This window comes from Miscanthus floridulus, chromosome 7, assembly GCF_019320115.1.
Source record: "Miscanthus floridulus cultivar M001 chromosome 7, ASM1932011v1, whole genome shotgun sequence".
NCBI lineage: Eukaryota > Viridiplantae > Streptophyta > Magnoliopsida > Poales > Poaceae > Miscanthus > Miscanthus floridulus.
The window spans coordinates 50,951,286-50,966,542 of NC_089586.1; the positions used below are offsets into that span (position 1 = coordinate 50,951,286).

A 15,257-nucleotide genomic window follows, 5' to 3' on the forward strand; every position below is an offset into this window, starting at 1 on the left:
GCTTGTCTCGCTTGACCACCATGGCCGTGGAGACCACTCGATTAGTAGCCACAATGTAAAGCAGGAGTGTTTCATCTTCTCTTGGAGTAGTGAGGACCAGAGGTGACGTAAGATATTGTTTCAGCTGTGTGAAGGCAGCGTCTGCTTCCTCCGACCACTCAAACTTTTCGGATGCTCTGAGTAGTTTAAAGAATGGTAATCCTTTTTCGCCTAGTCTTGATATGAAACGGCTGAGGGCGGCCATGCATCCTGTAAGCTTCTGAACATCCTTCACCTTTTTGGGTGGCTTCATGTCCAAGACAGCTTTGACTTTCTCTGGGTTAGGGCATATGCCATCATGACTGACGACGTTGCCGAGTAGTATGCCAGAAGGAACACCAAAGATGCACTTCTTTGGGTTTAACTTCCACTGGAATGTGTTAAGGGCTGCAAAGGTGCGTTCCAGGTTGTCAACAAGGGTATGAGCTTCCTAGGTTTTGACAACTATATCATCAACATAAGCCTCAACGAGGTTGTCTTTTATCTCGTCTTTGAGGCAAGCTTGTATAGCGCGCTGGTAGGTAGCCCCGGCGTTCTTGAGCCCAAACGACATGGTCGTGTAGCAGTAGGCGCCGAAGGGCGTGATAAAAGATGTCTTGATCTGGTCATCCTTTTTGAGAGCGATCTGGTGATAACCAGAGTAGCAATTGAGAAAGGAAAGAAGCTCGCAACCGGTGGTTGAATCTATGACCTCGTCTATGCGAGGTAAGCCGAAGGGGTCCTTAGGGCAGTGTTTGTTGAGATTAGTGTAATCAACACACATTCTCCATTCATTATTCTTTTTGCGTACAAGAACCGGGTTGGCTAACCACTCCGGATGATACACTTCTTTGATAAATCCGGCTGCCAAAAGCTATGTAACTTCTACCCTAATTGCCTCCTTTTTGTCATGAGCGAACTGTCGTAGCTTCTGCTTGATAGGTTTGGCCTTGCCGTTGACATTCAAGGAGTGCTCAATCAAATTCCGAGGTACACTGGGCATGTCAGCAGGTTTCCATGCAAACACATCCACGTTGCTCCTCAGGAACCTGACGAGCACGTCTTCCTATTTGGGATCCAGGTTGGCCTCGATAAGGGTTGTTCTGCTGGGATCACCGTCGACCAGCTGGATCACCTTATGCTCCTTGGACTTGATGTCCTTGCTTGGAGCCTCGAGCTCCAGGATCTCTAGGTGGTTGGTCGAGGTCTTCTTGGCGTCGAGCATGGTCCCGGCCATGCGAATAGAGAGGTCGTGAGCCTCTGCTATTTTGAAACTGTCGTCTTCGCAGGTATAAGCTACGTACACGTTGCCTCGGAGGGTTAGAACTCCTTTCTCGGTAGGCATCTTGAGCACCAGATACCTGTAATGAGGTATGGCCATGAACTTGGTGAGCGACGGTCGACCAAGAATAGCATGGTAGGTGCCGTCAAAGTCAGCGACCATGAAGTTGACGTAGTCGGTGCAAAAGTGGTCCGGGGTCCCAAACTGCACAGGTAGCGTGATCTACCCGAGAGGTGTAGAGCTCTGTCCGGGGAGAACACCCCAGAACTGTGCCTCGTATGGCTTGAGGTCCACCTGAGCTATCTTCAGGGAGGGCAGACTATTCTTAAACAGTATATCGATGGAGCTACCGCCGTCGATCAGTACTCTATCGAACTGAACCTTGTTGATACAAGGATCGAGGACCAGGGGAAAATGCCCTGGCTTAGGTATTATGGCCCACTGGTCCTTTCTGCTGAAGGAGATTTCGCGGTGAGACCACGGAGGGAGCCGTGGATCGGTAAGGCAGTTGTCGGTGTTGGCAATGTTCAAGCAAGCGCGGGCGAGCAGCTTGCGTCCTCGTTTGGTCTCGATGGACACTTTGCCTCCGATGATGGTGTGTATGCGATCGGTTGGCTTGATGTACTTGTGATGAGGGTCTACATCGTCGTCGTCGTTATCCTCGTTGTGCTGTTCCCCTACGTCGTTAGGCTTGTCGGATGTATCCGGAGCCTGTTGACGTGTGTAGATAGACTTGAGAACACAGCAATTCTCCATGGTATGGTTTGACTTAGGATGGAGCTGGCAGGGCCCTTTCAATGCTTTGGCATAGTCGTCTTCGTAGTTACGACATCCGCCACCCTTTTTAACGGTGTTGACCTCACCGTCATCTTCCCAAGCACGCTTGCTCCTGTAATCGTCACGGTGGTTACGCCGCTGATTACGTTGGTCACGGTGGTCGTGGGAGTCGTTGCGCTGGTTGCGGCGGTCAAAATTGTCATTCCGACCATGGTTGCCGCGCTAGTCGTCATGGTGTGGGGGGTGGTCGGAGCATGGAACCCTGGCTGCTTCTTCAATAATTATCTTTTTAGCGTCATCGGCGTCCGCATATTTCTTAGCGGTGGCCAGGAGCGCTGTGACCGATTTAGGTCTCTTGCGGAGGAGCTTGTCCCTTAGGGCGTCGTGGAAGCAGAGGCCAGTGATGAAAGCCTCGATTGCCTCGTTGTTAGAGATTGATGGGACCTTGATGTGCATCTCCAAGAAACGCCGGACGTACTCGCGCAATGGCTCATCTTTTCGATCTTGAATCCGTTGCAGATCATATTTGTTGCCTGGTTGTTCACAAGTAGCAATGAAGTTGTCGATGAAGGCTTGCTTGAGCTCCTGCCAAGAGTCAAAGTAGTTCACCGGCAAGCTGACCAGCCATTAGTGACCTACATGGCCAATAGCGACTAGGAAATAGTTAGACATGACGTGCTCGTCAGCCATTGCTAATCTGCACGCAGTTTCGTAGAGCATGACCCATAATTTGGGGTTTTCCTTGCCGTCGTACTTCTGAAGTTTCTCAAGCTTGAAATTCTTGGGCCATATGACATGGTGAAGGTGTAGAGTAAACTGCTTTAAACCCGGTGGGCCGTGGGCAGTGTCATATTCCATACGGCGATAACTTTCGTGGGATGCTCGATCGTCGGCTCTCTGGTTGATGCGAGCGCGCAGGTCATGTCCACCGAGGTAATGGCGGAGATCATTATTGCCATCGCGGTGATCTCGATTGCCATCTAGATTAGCCCTACGACCGTGGTTATCGCGGCGATTGTCACGGTTGTCTCAGCGGTTATCGTCCCGGACGTCACGACGGTTGTCGTCCCGACGGTGGTTGTCATCCTGGCCACCATCATGGCCACCGTTTCCGCCTTGCCGGTTGTCTGATGGGTCGTTGTTGCGCAAGCCACGTTGGTTGAGTGGCTGTGAGCGACTTGGGTGCTGGCGGCTATGGCTTGACTCGACTGAGACGGATGGAGCCCGGGCTTGGTTTACAATCTCTGCGGTCTGGGCCATAGCAGCCATCAGATATGCTTGTATTTCATCGCGAACCGCTTAGGTTTCCGGGGTGTTGGGTAGCCATTGCATTGTCGCCATGGTGACGGCTACGTTGGTGCTTGGAGTCCTGAAGACCTGTTTGTCCCCCACCCTATCGAAAGCATCGTTGAGGTCATGTGGCTGGACCCTTATGCATCGTGCCTCCTAGTCTGCTTTGGCTTTGATTTGTCGGCGATTAAACCGGTCAATATTGCGTGCTTTGCGTGCAGTCCTTTCTTGTTCTGTTTCGCCAACTACTAGCGGTTCGTCATTGCTGACAACATGGATCAAATCCCCTCATCTTGGCGGGAAAGACGGGAATTGTGAGAACCCCGGGGTGTGGTCTAGGATATCCAGATCATATTTGATGCCTTCATCTTCATGATGCTGAAGCTCGGTGTGGACAGATGCATTAGATGCGATTCTAGACGAGGAGCTGGAGTCGCCCTCTTGGACTATGTGGACGGATCCTTCTTGATAATCTTCAATCCGGATCATGTTGACGAAGTTGCGTGGCTTCGGCCGAGGTCGGTGCATAAAACACACATCCAAGCGGCGTTGTAGGTTATATGCGTAGCTGGAGGCAGCGTTTCACAGGCCGTAGGGCTGGACCTGGTGGTTCTCCGTTGAGGCTTCGTACTCGGAGATCCATCGCGAAGGCTGGCCGGCGACGAGCAGAGCGTCCTTCAGGAGTAGATATGACCACGAGATCTGTACCAAGTTGTGCAGGACGACTGGTCCGAGCAGGTCGGGTAGATCTGTTGTGGGGAGCAGTTACCTGCTCATTAGGTTGACTTTGAATCGTACTTACCAGAGCTAGGGTTTCAGTGAGTTTGTTGCCGACCCGATCGATGGAGTCGAGCAGGTCGGTGTCGTTGATCTGCTTCCCTTTATAGCGGGGAAGCGGATGACGAGTTGTCGGCATGGCTGAAGATGGTGCAGGCGTGGTCGGAGCCAGATGTACCGTGGTCGGAGCCAGATCCATCGTGGTCGGAGCCATATCTGTCGTGGTCGGAGCCGTAGCCGATGTAGGTGAAGCAGTGGTCGGCGCAGACTGAATCCACGCCTCCTCCTGGGTCATGGCGATGAAGTCATCGGAGCTGGTGGTCCAGGTGATCTGGCCAACGGTAAACGTGAGGCCGTTCGGCGTAGCCATGGAGCCAAAGATGATGACCATCTTGTTTGCTTGGAGAGCAGTACGCACACCCCCTACCAGGCGCGCCACTGTCGACGAAATATGGTCGACAGTCTACCTAGGGGTATGCCCAAGGTAGTAGATTGTCGGCAGATAGATGCGCAAGCCACAAACAAGACGGTGACGCAAGACAGACACGAGGTTTTATCCAGGTTCGGCCGCCAAGAAAGGCGTAATACCTACGTCCTGCGTCTGATTATATTGATGTATGTCAATGAGAGATGTTTTTTAGAGGGGTCCCCTGCCCGCCTTATATAGTCCGGGGGTAGGGTTACAGATCTAGGAACTAATCCTAGCCAGTTACAATTGCCATATGTGGCCGGATAAGGATTCCTATTCTAACCGACCAGGATCTTGCTTGATCGCCAAATCTGCCTTGACTCTTCGCGAAGTGTCATTGGGTCAAATGCATATGCATGTTAATCAACACCGCCAAGTGATACTAGATAACCGTGTCGCTTTAGAGTTCCCCTCATAGGGATGGCAATCTTACCCGCGGGTTTCGTACCCGATGGGTGTGGGCACGGGCATGAAAATTCACCCGTGGATACATGAGGGTCGGGTACCCGCAAAGATGCAGGTAGGGTGTGGGATATCAAAATTTACCTGCGGGTACCCGACGGATACCCGCAATTTGAGAATATATAAATATATGTCACCTACTGTCATATATATATCATGTTGACTAGCTCATTTAATATAATATATAACTTGTAGCATATGCCTAGCATGTCGAACTACAAAGATGATATTTTTATGGATGGTCAGATAAAGTGATTGTGTGACGGCCACCAGATGGGCCTCCTTGGCCCCTTCTCCTTCTATGGCCTATTCTGTATGTGTGGTATATGGTTTATGATCCACTCTTTCTTAATCAGTTTGTACTCAATTAGAAAAAAATGTAATAATGAACTATATTCTTAACAATTTTAGTTTAATCAGCAGATTAATTAGAAACTTTTACCTTTGTCATAGTTATTTTTGTATGTGATATTAATTAATGGAACCTTGCTGAGTAGGGTACTAGTGTAGATGTCACCCCTAGACAGAGGCCCTAGTCTCGATGAACTCTTGGGTCCGCCACCGGATATTGTACATTTTTATATACACATACATAATACTACTATATATACGCTCTATGGAAAAGAGCAAACATAATAATAAATAATAAGTCTGACATGTGTTATACATATATGACGTTGTTTTTTGTGTGTTGGTGCTCGTTTAGTTCCCAAAATTTTTTCCAAAAAGTGCTATAGTAGTCATCACATAGAATCTTGCGATACGTGCATGGAGCATTAAATGTAGACGAAAAAAAACTAATTGCACAGTTTGGTTGGAAATTGCGAGACGAACGTTTTGAGCCTAATTAGTCCATGATTGAACACTAATTGCCAAATAAAAACGAAAGTGCTACAGTAGCCAAATTCTTAAAATTTGCGAACTAAACACAGCCTTGGCCGCGGCATGTTGATCAATTTGCCTCCAGTGCGCAGAATGATTCTTGCCGGGTGCCAGATGTTGGAGAGCAATCATGTCGGTGAAGGGCACACGCATGATGGATGCCACAAGACGTTCGGCGCAAGTATGCCCAGGATGTCAGGCACGTTGCCAAAGTGAACTCGGGTGTCGGTAGTACCCCAAACTACGTGTCCACACGGCGCCTGCAGCTTTGCCCTTTTCCCCCCCGCTCCTGTCTATCATTCCACACGGCTGCACCGATCGATACCTCTCTCCAGATTCGTGCATGCATGATCCCTTTAATTTGAAAGATGGACTAATTTATGTTCCCTACATAGATCAACAACGGCCACAAAATTAAACAAGTCACGGCCATCATTGACAAAAGAAAAGTACTCCATCACATCAGGTGATGAAGCGTATGCATCGTGTATTTCTGTCAGGAGGGGCTCGCTCTCGAGGCACTATATATATCTGTCTCCTTCCTCCTCCATCTCTTCATCAGATAGAAGAGAACAAAGAGCTGAGAGCACGCAGAGACACAATCATCATACACTAGTGCATTCTCATCAAGAGAGAGTCGCTCGATCGAGCGAGCTCTGGGTTATAGAATAGAAATAGAACTAAGAATGATCATCATGGGAGAGCAACGAAACCCTGCAAGGAAGGTGTCGTCCTCCCTGCTTGCACTTGTTTTTGCATCGTCCGTGCTCGTTGGCCTCGCGGCCGGCGGCAGCTTCTACGAGGAGTGCGACGCGACGTGGGAGCCCCAGAACTGCTGGGCCTATGACGATGGCAACAGGCTCTCCCTCGCGCTCGTCAGCAGCTCCTCAGGTACGGTGATCAGGGTAGTGTGTGCGTGGTCGTCGTACAAGATGAATTCTTCGGTGACTAGCTAGCTAGAATCTATCTTCATCACTTGTTGTGCCCTGTGCATGCGCATATATATGCTGCAGGCTCCATGATCCGGTCGAAGCGGCAGTTCGTGTACGGGACGGTGTCCACCATGATCCAGCTTGTCCCCGGCGATTCCGCCGGCACAGTCACCACCTACTATGTGAGTGCTGTGTGCATGAGAACCCACGATATAATGCAATCCATCATCGAATCTATCTTAGCTTTCCCTTTCCATGTGCCGCCCTGCAGACGTCGTCGCTGGGCGACAACCACGACGAGATCGACTTCGAGTTCCTTGGCAACGTGAGCGGGCAGCCCTACACCATCCACACCAACGTGTACGCTGCCGGCGTGGGCAACAAGGAGATGCAGTTCAAGCCATGGTTCGACCCCACCGCCGACTACCACAACTACACCATCTCCTGGACTCCCTGCATGATCGTGTACGTAATCATATCATGGCAGATCAGACGCATGCATGCATGCAGAGATCGATCGATCCATATTCCGATTGATTATTCATCAACAATTAATATAATTTTTTATATTTAAGGTGGTACATCGACGGCGTCCCCATCCGTGTGTTCCGCAACTACGCGGCGACCCACGGCGTGGCGTTCCCGACGAGCCAGCCCATGTACGCCTACTCCAGCATCTGGGCGGCGGAGGACTGGGCCACGCAGGGCGGCCGCGTCAAGGCCGACTGGTCCAAGGCGCCCTTCGTCGCCAGCTACCACGGCATCGACCTCGACGTCTGCGAGTGCTACAGCGGGGGCTGCGTCTCCACCTGCGCCGCGGCGTTTGCCGGCGGCTCCTGCAGTAGCCTGAGCGACGCGCAGGTGGGGAAGATGCAGTGGGTGCAGAGCAGCTACAGGATCTACGACTACTGCGCCGACCCCAAGCGCTTGGTCAACGGCCAGAAGCCGGTCGAGTGCGACCTGTCGCAGTACTGAACTCCTCGTCATCCTGGAGCAAGCTAGCCTCACTTATTTAGTTCCATGGATAATGCAATTGGTTTTGTGGTTCATTTTGCTCTTGTACCGTTATGTATGGAGTCTGAGTTTTTGAGAATATAAGTGTTTTCATTCAGTTGTTTAACGAAGCCAAACGATTACAATACAAAGAACAGCTAGGAAACATAAAAGATTGAAAAATTACACGAGAGCGTCTATTTATTCATCAACATAGGACATAGCAGTGTGATACTTTACTACTACGGCTAAGCTCTGTAGGGACGGCTAGGCCAGTCGGTCCTAGAAAACAGTTTTGTAGAGAGACAGATGCTGACACCATCCGTGCCTAGAAATCGTTTTTTAGAGTGGCTAACATTCTAAAAACCCCGTGTTTACTTCTGCATCCACCATACCACTAGCATAACTTGACGAGGCGTTAGCAAGGGTAGAGCTAACCAAATGCCAATCATGCAAAATTGCGTAGTTGACGGGTTTAATAAAACATCGTGGAGAAAGGCAAGTTCAGCTTGCAACCGTGCACACATTGGAGTGGAGTAAGGCAACCGAAAAAGGTGCTCACCAAATACAAAACCCCGGGAAATATACACACAACCTTCAGATGAATCAAGACATTTGAACCCCTTATGTGAATTGCTATAACCAAGAAGCACACAACATTTGGAACAAAATTGCAACTTCTTCGAATTATAAGGCTAGACATTAGGCCAACAAGCACACCGAAAGGTTCACAGAAACGTGTAATTAGGTCATTGACCAAGGAGACGATCATAGGGGTGTCATTATTGATGACTCAGAAGGAATGATGTTGATAAGAAACATAGCCATAAGAAAAGCTTGTTTTCGTTTGGCAGATCCATTTTGTTGATGAGCATGGGGGCAAGAAACATGATGAGCGATACTGATGCGTTTGAAGAAAGAGTTCAAGGATTGGTACTCCCCTCCTGTCAGATATATGGGACCGGGATACCTCACCGCCCATATATCGGCCCAAGCTTGGCTACTGGGCCGAATACAGCCAGGGATGAGGCCCATGTATACCAGGCGTATCAGCAGATGTGGAGATCAAGTTATCAAGCATAGATAGCTAGTGAAAGCATCTAGGCCCCTAGTTGAGTTTCGATGATTAATGACAATATGTGATTACTCTGACTAACGTGTGTTTTGCAGAGGCAATTAAGTTAGGTCATGACAATGGCAATTGATTGGGCAATCATGGTTGTCATGCCCCTACAATGGAAATCATTTCGATTTTCAAAGGATGGATGACAAGGTTAAGGATGGACTAGTTCTAAGTGTCGTTTGGTGTTGAAGAGACACTTAGAGTAGTTTATGACTTTGTTTTTCCTTTGGTCGTACTATTAAGAGGGGTATGAACTAGTAGCTTGACCTAGGTGAGTCTAGTGGGTTAGGTGTGGTGCACACTTGTTAAATCTAGCACTAGGTAGCTTCGAAGTAGCCCTAAGATCAATTGGAGCAAACTTCATTCACATATGTTGTCGAGTTGGAAGTGAATAGAGGATCAAATGTTGATCCGATGCTGATCTGGTTGTGACCAGACGCTGGCAGGAGAGTCCAGTCAGTTCATTTGATCAAGATGAAGTCATCTGGTTGCGATCGGACGCTGAGTGAAAAGTGACCAGACGCTGGGTGCTAGACTCCGGTCAACTCCAGTAAGGTTCTAGAGAGGGAGAATTCTGATCGGACGCGTCCGGTTAGTGTTGACCGGACGCTGGTCAGGTTCCGATTACTGACCGGATGCTGAACAGCGAAGCGACCGGACTCTAGCTCCAGCATTCGGTCAACATCAGTAAGGGTCCAGAGAGTAGTTTTTGTGATCGGATGCAGGTCAGTGTCCGGTGACAACTTAACGGCTCTACAGCGGGGAGAACTGATCGGAGCGTCCGGTCACCTTGATCGGAGCGTTCGGTCACCTTGACCGGAGCGTCCTATCACCCCGCAGAACGCTGACGCAACCTCCTAATGGTTCGTTTTGAATGAGGGGGTATAAATACTTTCTCTATTCATCCAAGGGAGGTCTCTTGCCCATTCGATCAGCTGAGAAACACCCTTGAGAGTGCTTTAGAGAGCAAGAGCCTAGTGAGGTGATTGAGATTTGAGAATCCAAGATTAAGGCCTTATTAGTGCAAGGAGAGTAGCAAGTGTGCATCCACCCTTCTCATTAGGCTTGTTGTGGTCAAGTGAGAGTTCGTGCTTGTTACTCTTAGTGATCGCCATCACCTAGATGGCTTGGTGGTGATTGGGAGTTTGATGATCATCCGACGGAGCTTGTGGATGACCTAACTGAAGTTGTGAGCGGTTGTGGGTGATTCACCACGACAGAGTGTCGAAGAATCAACCCATAGAGAGCACTTGATCCTTGCGTGGATCAAGCGGGAGCTACACCCTTGCGTGGGTGCTCTAACGAGGACTAGTGGGGAGTGGCGACTCTTCAATACCTCGGCAAAACATCGCCGCGTCCCTTCTTCTCTCTTTACTTTGAACATTTACTTTTGAGCAATTCAATAATTATCTTTACATTCTTAGAATTGCCATGCTAGAGTATGATTGGAACTTAGGGTGCTAAACTTTTGTGCTTTAGATCATTATAATCATATTCTAGGCACAAGGGGTGAAGTGGGCAAGTATAGGGTTTAATTATTGCAAAGAATTTTAGAATTAGCCTAATTCACCCCCCTCTTGGGCATCTTGATCCTTTTAATTGGTATCAGATCCTCATGTTCACGTATTTAGGCTTAATCACCTAGAGAAAGATGTCCCATGGGGATGGACCTCCTTCTATCTTTGAGGGAGATGATTTTCCTTAATGGAAAATCCGCATGGAGGCGTATTTAGAAGCTCTAGATATTGGAATTCTTAGAGCCGCGTCTCAAGGTTTCCCAAAACCTAGGGATCCCACACACCTTCAAGGAGATGAAGTAAATTACGAAAAATGGAATGCAAAGGCTAGAAACACCATCTTTAGAGGCCTTTGCAAAGATATGTTTAATCGTGTGCGGAACCACAAGGACGCCCATGCACTATGGTCAGACATTTGTGCGCTCCATGAGGGGACAAAGAGTGAGCGTGAGGAACGCTATCATCTTGTCATGAAAAAGCTTAATTCTTTCGAGATGCTTCCTAAAGAAAGTGCAAATGAAATATACTCACGCTTAAATGTTCTTGTAGAGGAAGTCAATGGGCTTGGACTTACACAAATACAACCATCCGATGTTGTAAGAAAGATCTTAAGTGTCCTCCCCATTAACAAATATGGACACATTGTGACCGTGCTTCATCAAGGTGATCTTTCCACCACTACACCAACTCAAATCTTGGGAAAGATCAACGCTCATGAGATGTATATGCGCATCACACCACAAGATGGATCTTCCTCTAACAAGAAGAAAGACAAAGACTTGGCATTCAAGGCTAGCCAAGAGAAGGGCAAAGCAAGAATTGAATATGAGAGCTTAAGTGATGATGAAATTGATGATTCAAGTCTTGCTCTCATGGTGAGAAGAACCACCAAGATGCTAAAGAAGCTCAACAAGAACAGTGTCAAGTTTGATGGCAAGAAAAAGAAGTTCACTAGCAATAGAAGGAAGCAAATCTCAGAGATGGATTGCTATAATTGTGGAGAACTTGGTCATCTCACACATCAATGCCCCAAGCCCAAGAAAGATAAGTACAAGAAGTATAAGGGCAAGAAAGATGACTCAAGTAATGAAGATGAAGATGAGAAGAAGAAAAACAAGCCATACAAGAAGAAGGATGGCAAGAAGAAGGATTTCCACAAGAAGAAGAAGAATGGCAAGGCATACATCGTCGATGATTGGCTTACAGATATTGATTCATCAAGTTACTCATCCGATGATGATAGTGAGAATGAGAAGGTGGCCGCTATTGTGATTGACTCTTCATCATCTTCACCGACACCACTGCCATCATCCTCTACACACCTATGCCTTATGACCAAGGGTGAACGAAAGGTATCAAATGATGATGAAAGCAGTGGTGATGAACATGCTTGCAATGATGATAGTGATAGTGATGATGAAGAATTTGAATCACCTTCATATGATGATCTTGTTGAATCGCTAAATCAATACACTAAGATCATTAGAAAGTCAAGAGCTAAGAATGAAAAGCTAGAACTTAAGAATGATTCTCTTTTAGCTAAATGTGGCATAGCGGAAAAGGCTAGTGTTGAGCTTAGAGAAGCAAATGATGCTATGTCATCCAAACTCAAGGAGCTCAAATCTTCTAAGAAAGAGCTTGAAGATAAACATGATAAACTTGAGGGGATACATAATGAGCTCATCACTAGCTACAAAATGCTAAAAGAAGAATTTACAAGTTTCAAGATCAATCATGATAATCTTGTTATCTCTCATGAGTTTTTATCCAATGAGCCACATGATGCTACTAACCATGTTGTTAAGATTGATATAGCTACATCATGTGATGATTTTATTATTGAGAGCTTTGAGCAAGGTTCTAGTAGCAAAGGCAAGCAAGTGGTTGAGTCCGATAACTATGATGAGTATGTCAAAATCAAGAATGAGAATGAGAAGCTAAAGAAAGATCTTGAGAAGCTTTCAACCACCAACACCATTGTGATAGGGAACCTTGACCATGATAGTGATCTAGCTCTTGAGAATGAGAAGCTTAAAGAAGAGAATAAGAGGCTCAAGGAGAAAAATCATGATGACCTAAAAGAAGAGAACAAGAAGCTCAAGTTAAAAAAAGAACATCTCAAGACCAGGTTGAGCAAATTCACAAGAGGTCAACATCTTCAAAGTGAGCTACTAATGAACACCATCATGAAGATGGATAGAAGTGGAATTGGATACTTGGCACATCAAGAGAAGAAAGCTCAAGCTCAACACCAACAACAACACAAGTCAAAACCAAAGCCAAAGAGGTGTTTTGAGTGTGGACAAGGTCACTTTGCCCATGAGTGTCAAACTCCTCCACCACAACCCTTGTCCAAGCATGCTAGACCTTTTGTTTTCAGTGCTCATTACATGCTTAGAAAATGACTCTAGTGGAAAAATAAAAGTCATGTTCTTAGGTCCTCCCAACAAGAATAGGCCTAAGAAAATTTGGGTTGCAATGTCACTTGTTGAGAAAGTCAAGGGCCCTCAACAAGTTTGGGTCCCTAAACAAGCTTGATCTCTTATGTGTAGGTGAACTACAAGACCGGTGGAAGTAATTGGGTAATTGATAGTGGTTGCACTCAACATATGACTGGTGATCCTCGTATGTTCACCTCACTAGATGAAGAAGTTGATGGTCAAGAAAGAATTACATTTGGTGATAATTCAAAGGGCAAAGTCAAAGGATTGGGCAAAGTGGCAATATCAAATGATCAATCAATCTCAAATGTGCTATATGCAACTCTTTGAGTTTCAACTTGCTATCCATTAGACAATTGTGTGATCTTAGCTTCCAATGCTTGTTTACCGAGAAGGAAGTTTCTGTATCTAAAAAAGATGATGATCAAGTTATATTCAAGGGATTTAGATACAACAACCTATATCTAGTGGATTCACCTCCGAAGATGCCAACTTGAAGACATGCCTATTCACCAAAACATCACTTGGGTGGCTATGGCATAGAAGACTTACTAATGTTGGGATGAGTTCACTCAAGAAGCTTTTGAAGAATGAATTGGTGAGAGGGTTGAAGTATGTGAAATTTGAGAAGGACAAGCTTCGTAGTGCATGTCAAGCCGGCAAACAAGTTGCAAACACTCATCCTACAAAAGCTTTCATGTCAACAACAAGAGTGCTAGAGCTCCTTCACATGGACTTATTTGGACCAACAACTTACAAGAGTTTGGAAGGAAATCTTTATTGTCTTGTGATTGTTGATGACTGCTCAAGATATACATGGGTGTTCTTCCTTCATGACAAGACCGAGGTTGCATCATGCATTAAGAAGTTTGCCAAGAGAGCACAAAATGAGTTTGAAGTGAAGCTCAAGAAGATAAGAAGTGATAATGGAAAAGAGTTTGACAACACAAACATTGAAGCCTATTGTGATGAAGTTAGAATCAAGCATAAGGTCTCCGCAACATACACTCCTCAACAAAATGTGTAGTTGAGAGAAAGAATCGGACACTAATCACACTTGCAGAACAATGCTTGATGAGTACAACACACCTGAAGCTCTATGGGTGGAAGCTATCAACACTACATGTTATGCATCCAACCGCGTATTCTTTCAAAAGTTTCTTGGCAAGACTCCTTATGAGTTACTCAATGGGAAGAAGCCAGACATCTCATTCTTTTGGGTGTTTGGTTGCAAATGCTACATCTACAAGAAGCGGTAACACCTAGGGAAGTTTCAAAGATGTTGTGATATTGGCTTTCTTGTTGGTTACTCATCAAAGTCCAAAGCATATAGAGTATTTAATCATGTCACCGGCTTGGTTAAAGAAACATATGATGTAGAATTTGATGAATCTAACGGCTTCCAAGGAGCACATGAGAATCTTGATGATGTAGGTGAAGAACCATTGAGGGTGGCTATGAAGAACATTCTAGTTGGAGACATCAAGCCCAAAGATGATGTACAAGTGATTGATCCACCTTCTTCATCTAATGTGCCACAAGATGGTGATAAAGATGGAAGAGTAGAAAATGAAGATACTCATGTCTCCCATGATCAAATGGTGGCACAAGCTCAAGATGTTGATGCTCCACAACCTCCCCCTCAAGTGGTTGATAGAAGAAATTCACCTCTACTACAATCTCATCCACAAGATCTCATTATAGGGAGTCCTTCAAAGGGTGTAATGACTTGATCTCAAAAGCTTGCTTCATTTATTGAACATCACTCTTTTGTCTCTTGTGTTGAACCTAAGAATGTAGAAGAAGCTCTTCAAGATTTAGATTGGATAAATGCCATGCATGAAGAGTTGAACAACTTTATTCACAATGAAGTTTGGATTCTTGAAGAGCGACCACAAGGTGTAAGAGTCATTGGAACAAAGTGGGTGTTCCACAACAAGCAAGATGATCAAGGCGTTGTAGTGAGGAACAAGGCAAGACTAGTTGCAAAGGGGTTCTCTCAAGTTGAAGGGTTAGATTTTGGAGAGACCTTTGCACCGGTTGCAAGACTTGAAGCCATTCATATCCTCCTTACATATGCATCGCATCATGAAATGAAATTATATCAAATGGATGTTAAAAGTGCATTTTTAAATGGTTTCATAAATGAACTAGTCTATGTTGATCAACCTCTAAGGTTTGAAGACCCTAGATATCCTAATCATGTTTATAGGTTGTCCAAGGAGCTATATGGGCTTAAGCAAGCCCCAAGAGCTTGGTATGAGCATCTTTAGGATTCTCTCATTGAGAAGGGC

General features: G+C 46.2%; 1 protein-coding gene across 1 annotated transcript; it reads left to right on the forward strand.

Annotated features, from left to right (window-relative positions):
- The first annotated feature begins 6,537 nt into the window (after positions 1 to 6,537).
- On the forward strand, positions 6,538 to 7,972 carry LOC136463216 (probable xyloglucan endotransglucosylase/hydrolase protein 12). Its single transcript, XM_066462233.1, has 4 exons — positions 6,538 to 6,848; positions 6,971 to 7,071; positions 7,161 to 7,354; positions 7,465 to 7,972. The coding sequence occupies exons 1-4, from the start codon at positions 6,644 to 6,646 to the stop codon at positions 7,862 to 7,864; spliced, it is 900 nt and encodes a 299-aa protein (XP_066318330.1). The 5' UTR covers positions 6,538 to 6,643; the 3' UTR covers positions 7,865 to 7,972.
- The last annotated feature ends 7,285 nt before the right edge of the window (positions 7,973 to 15,257 follow it).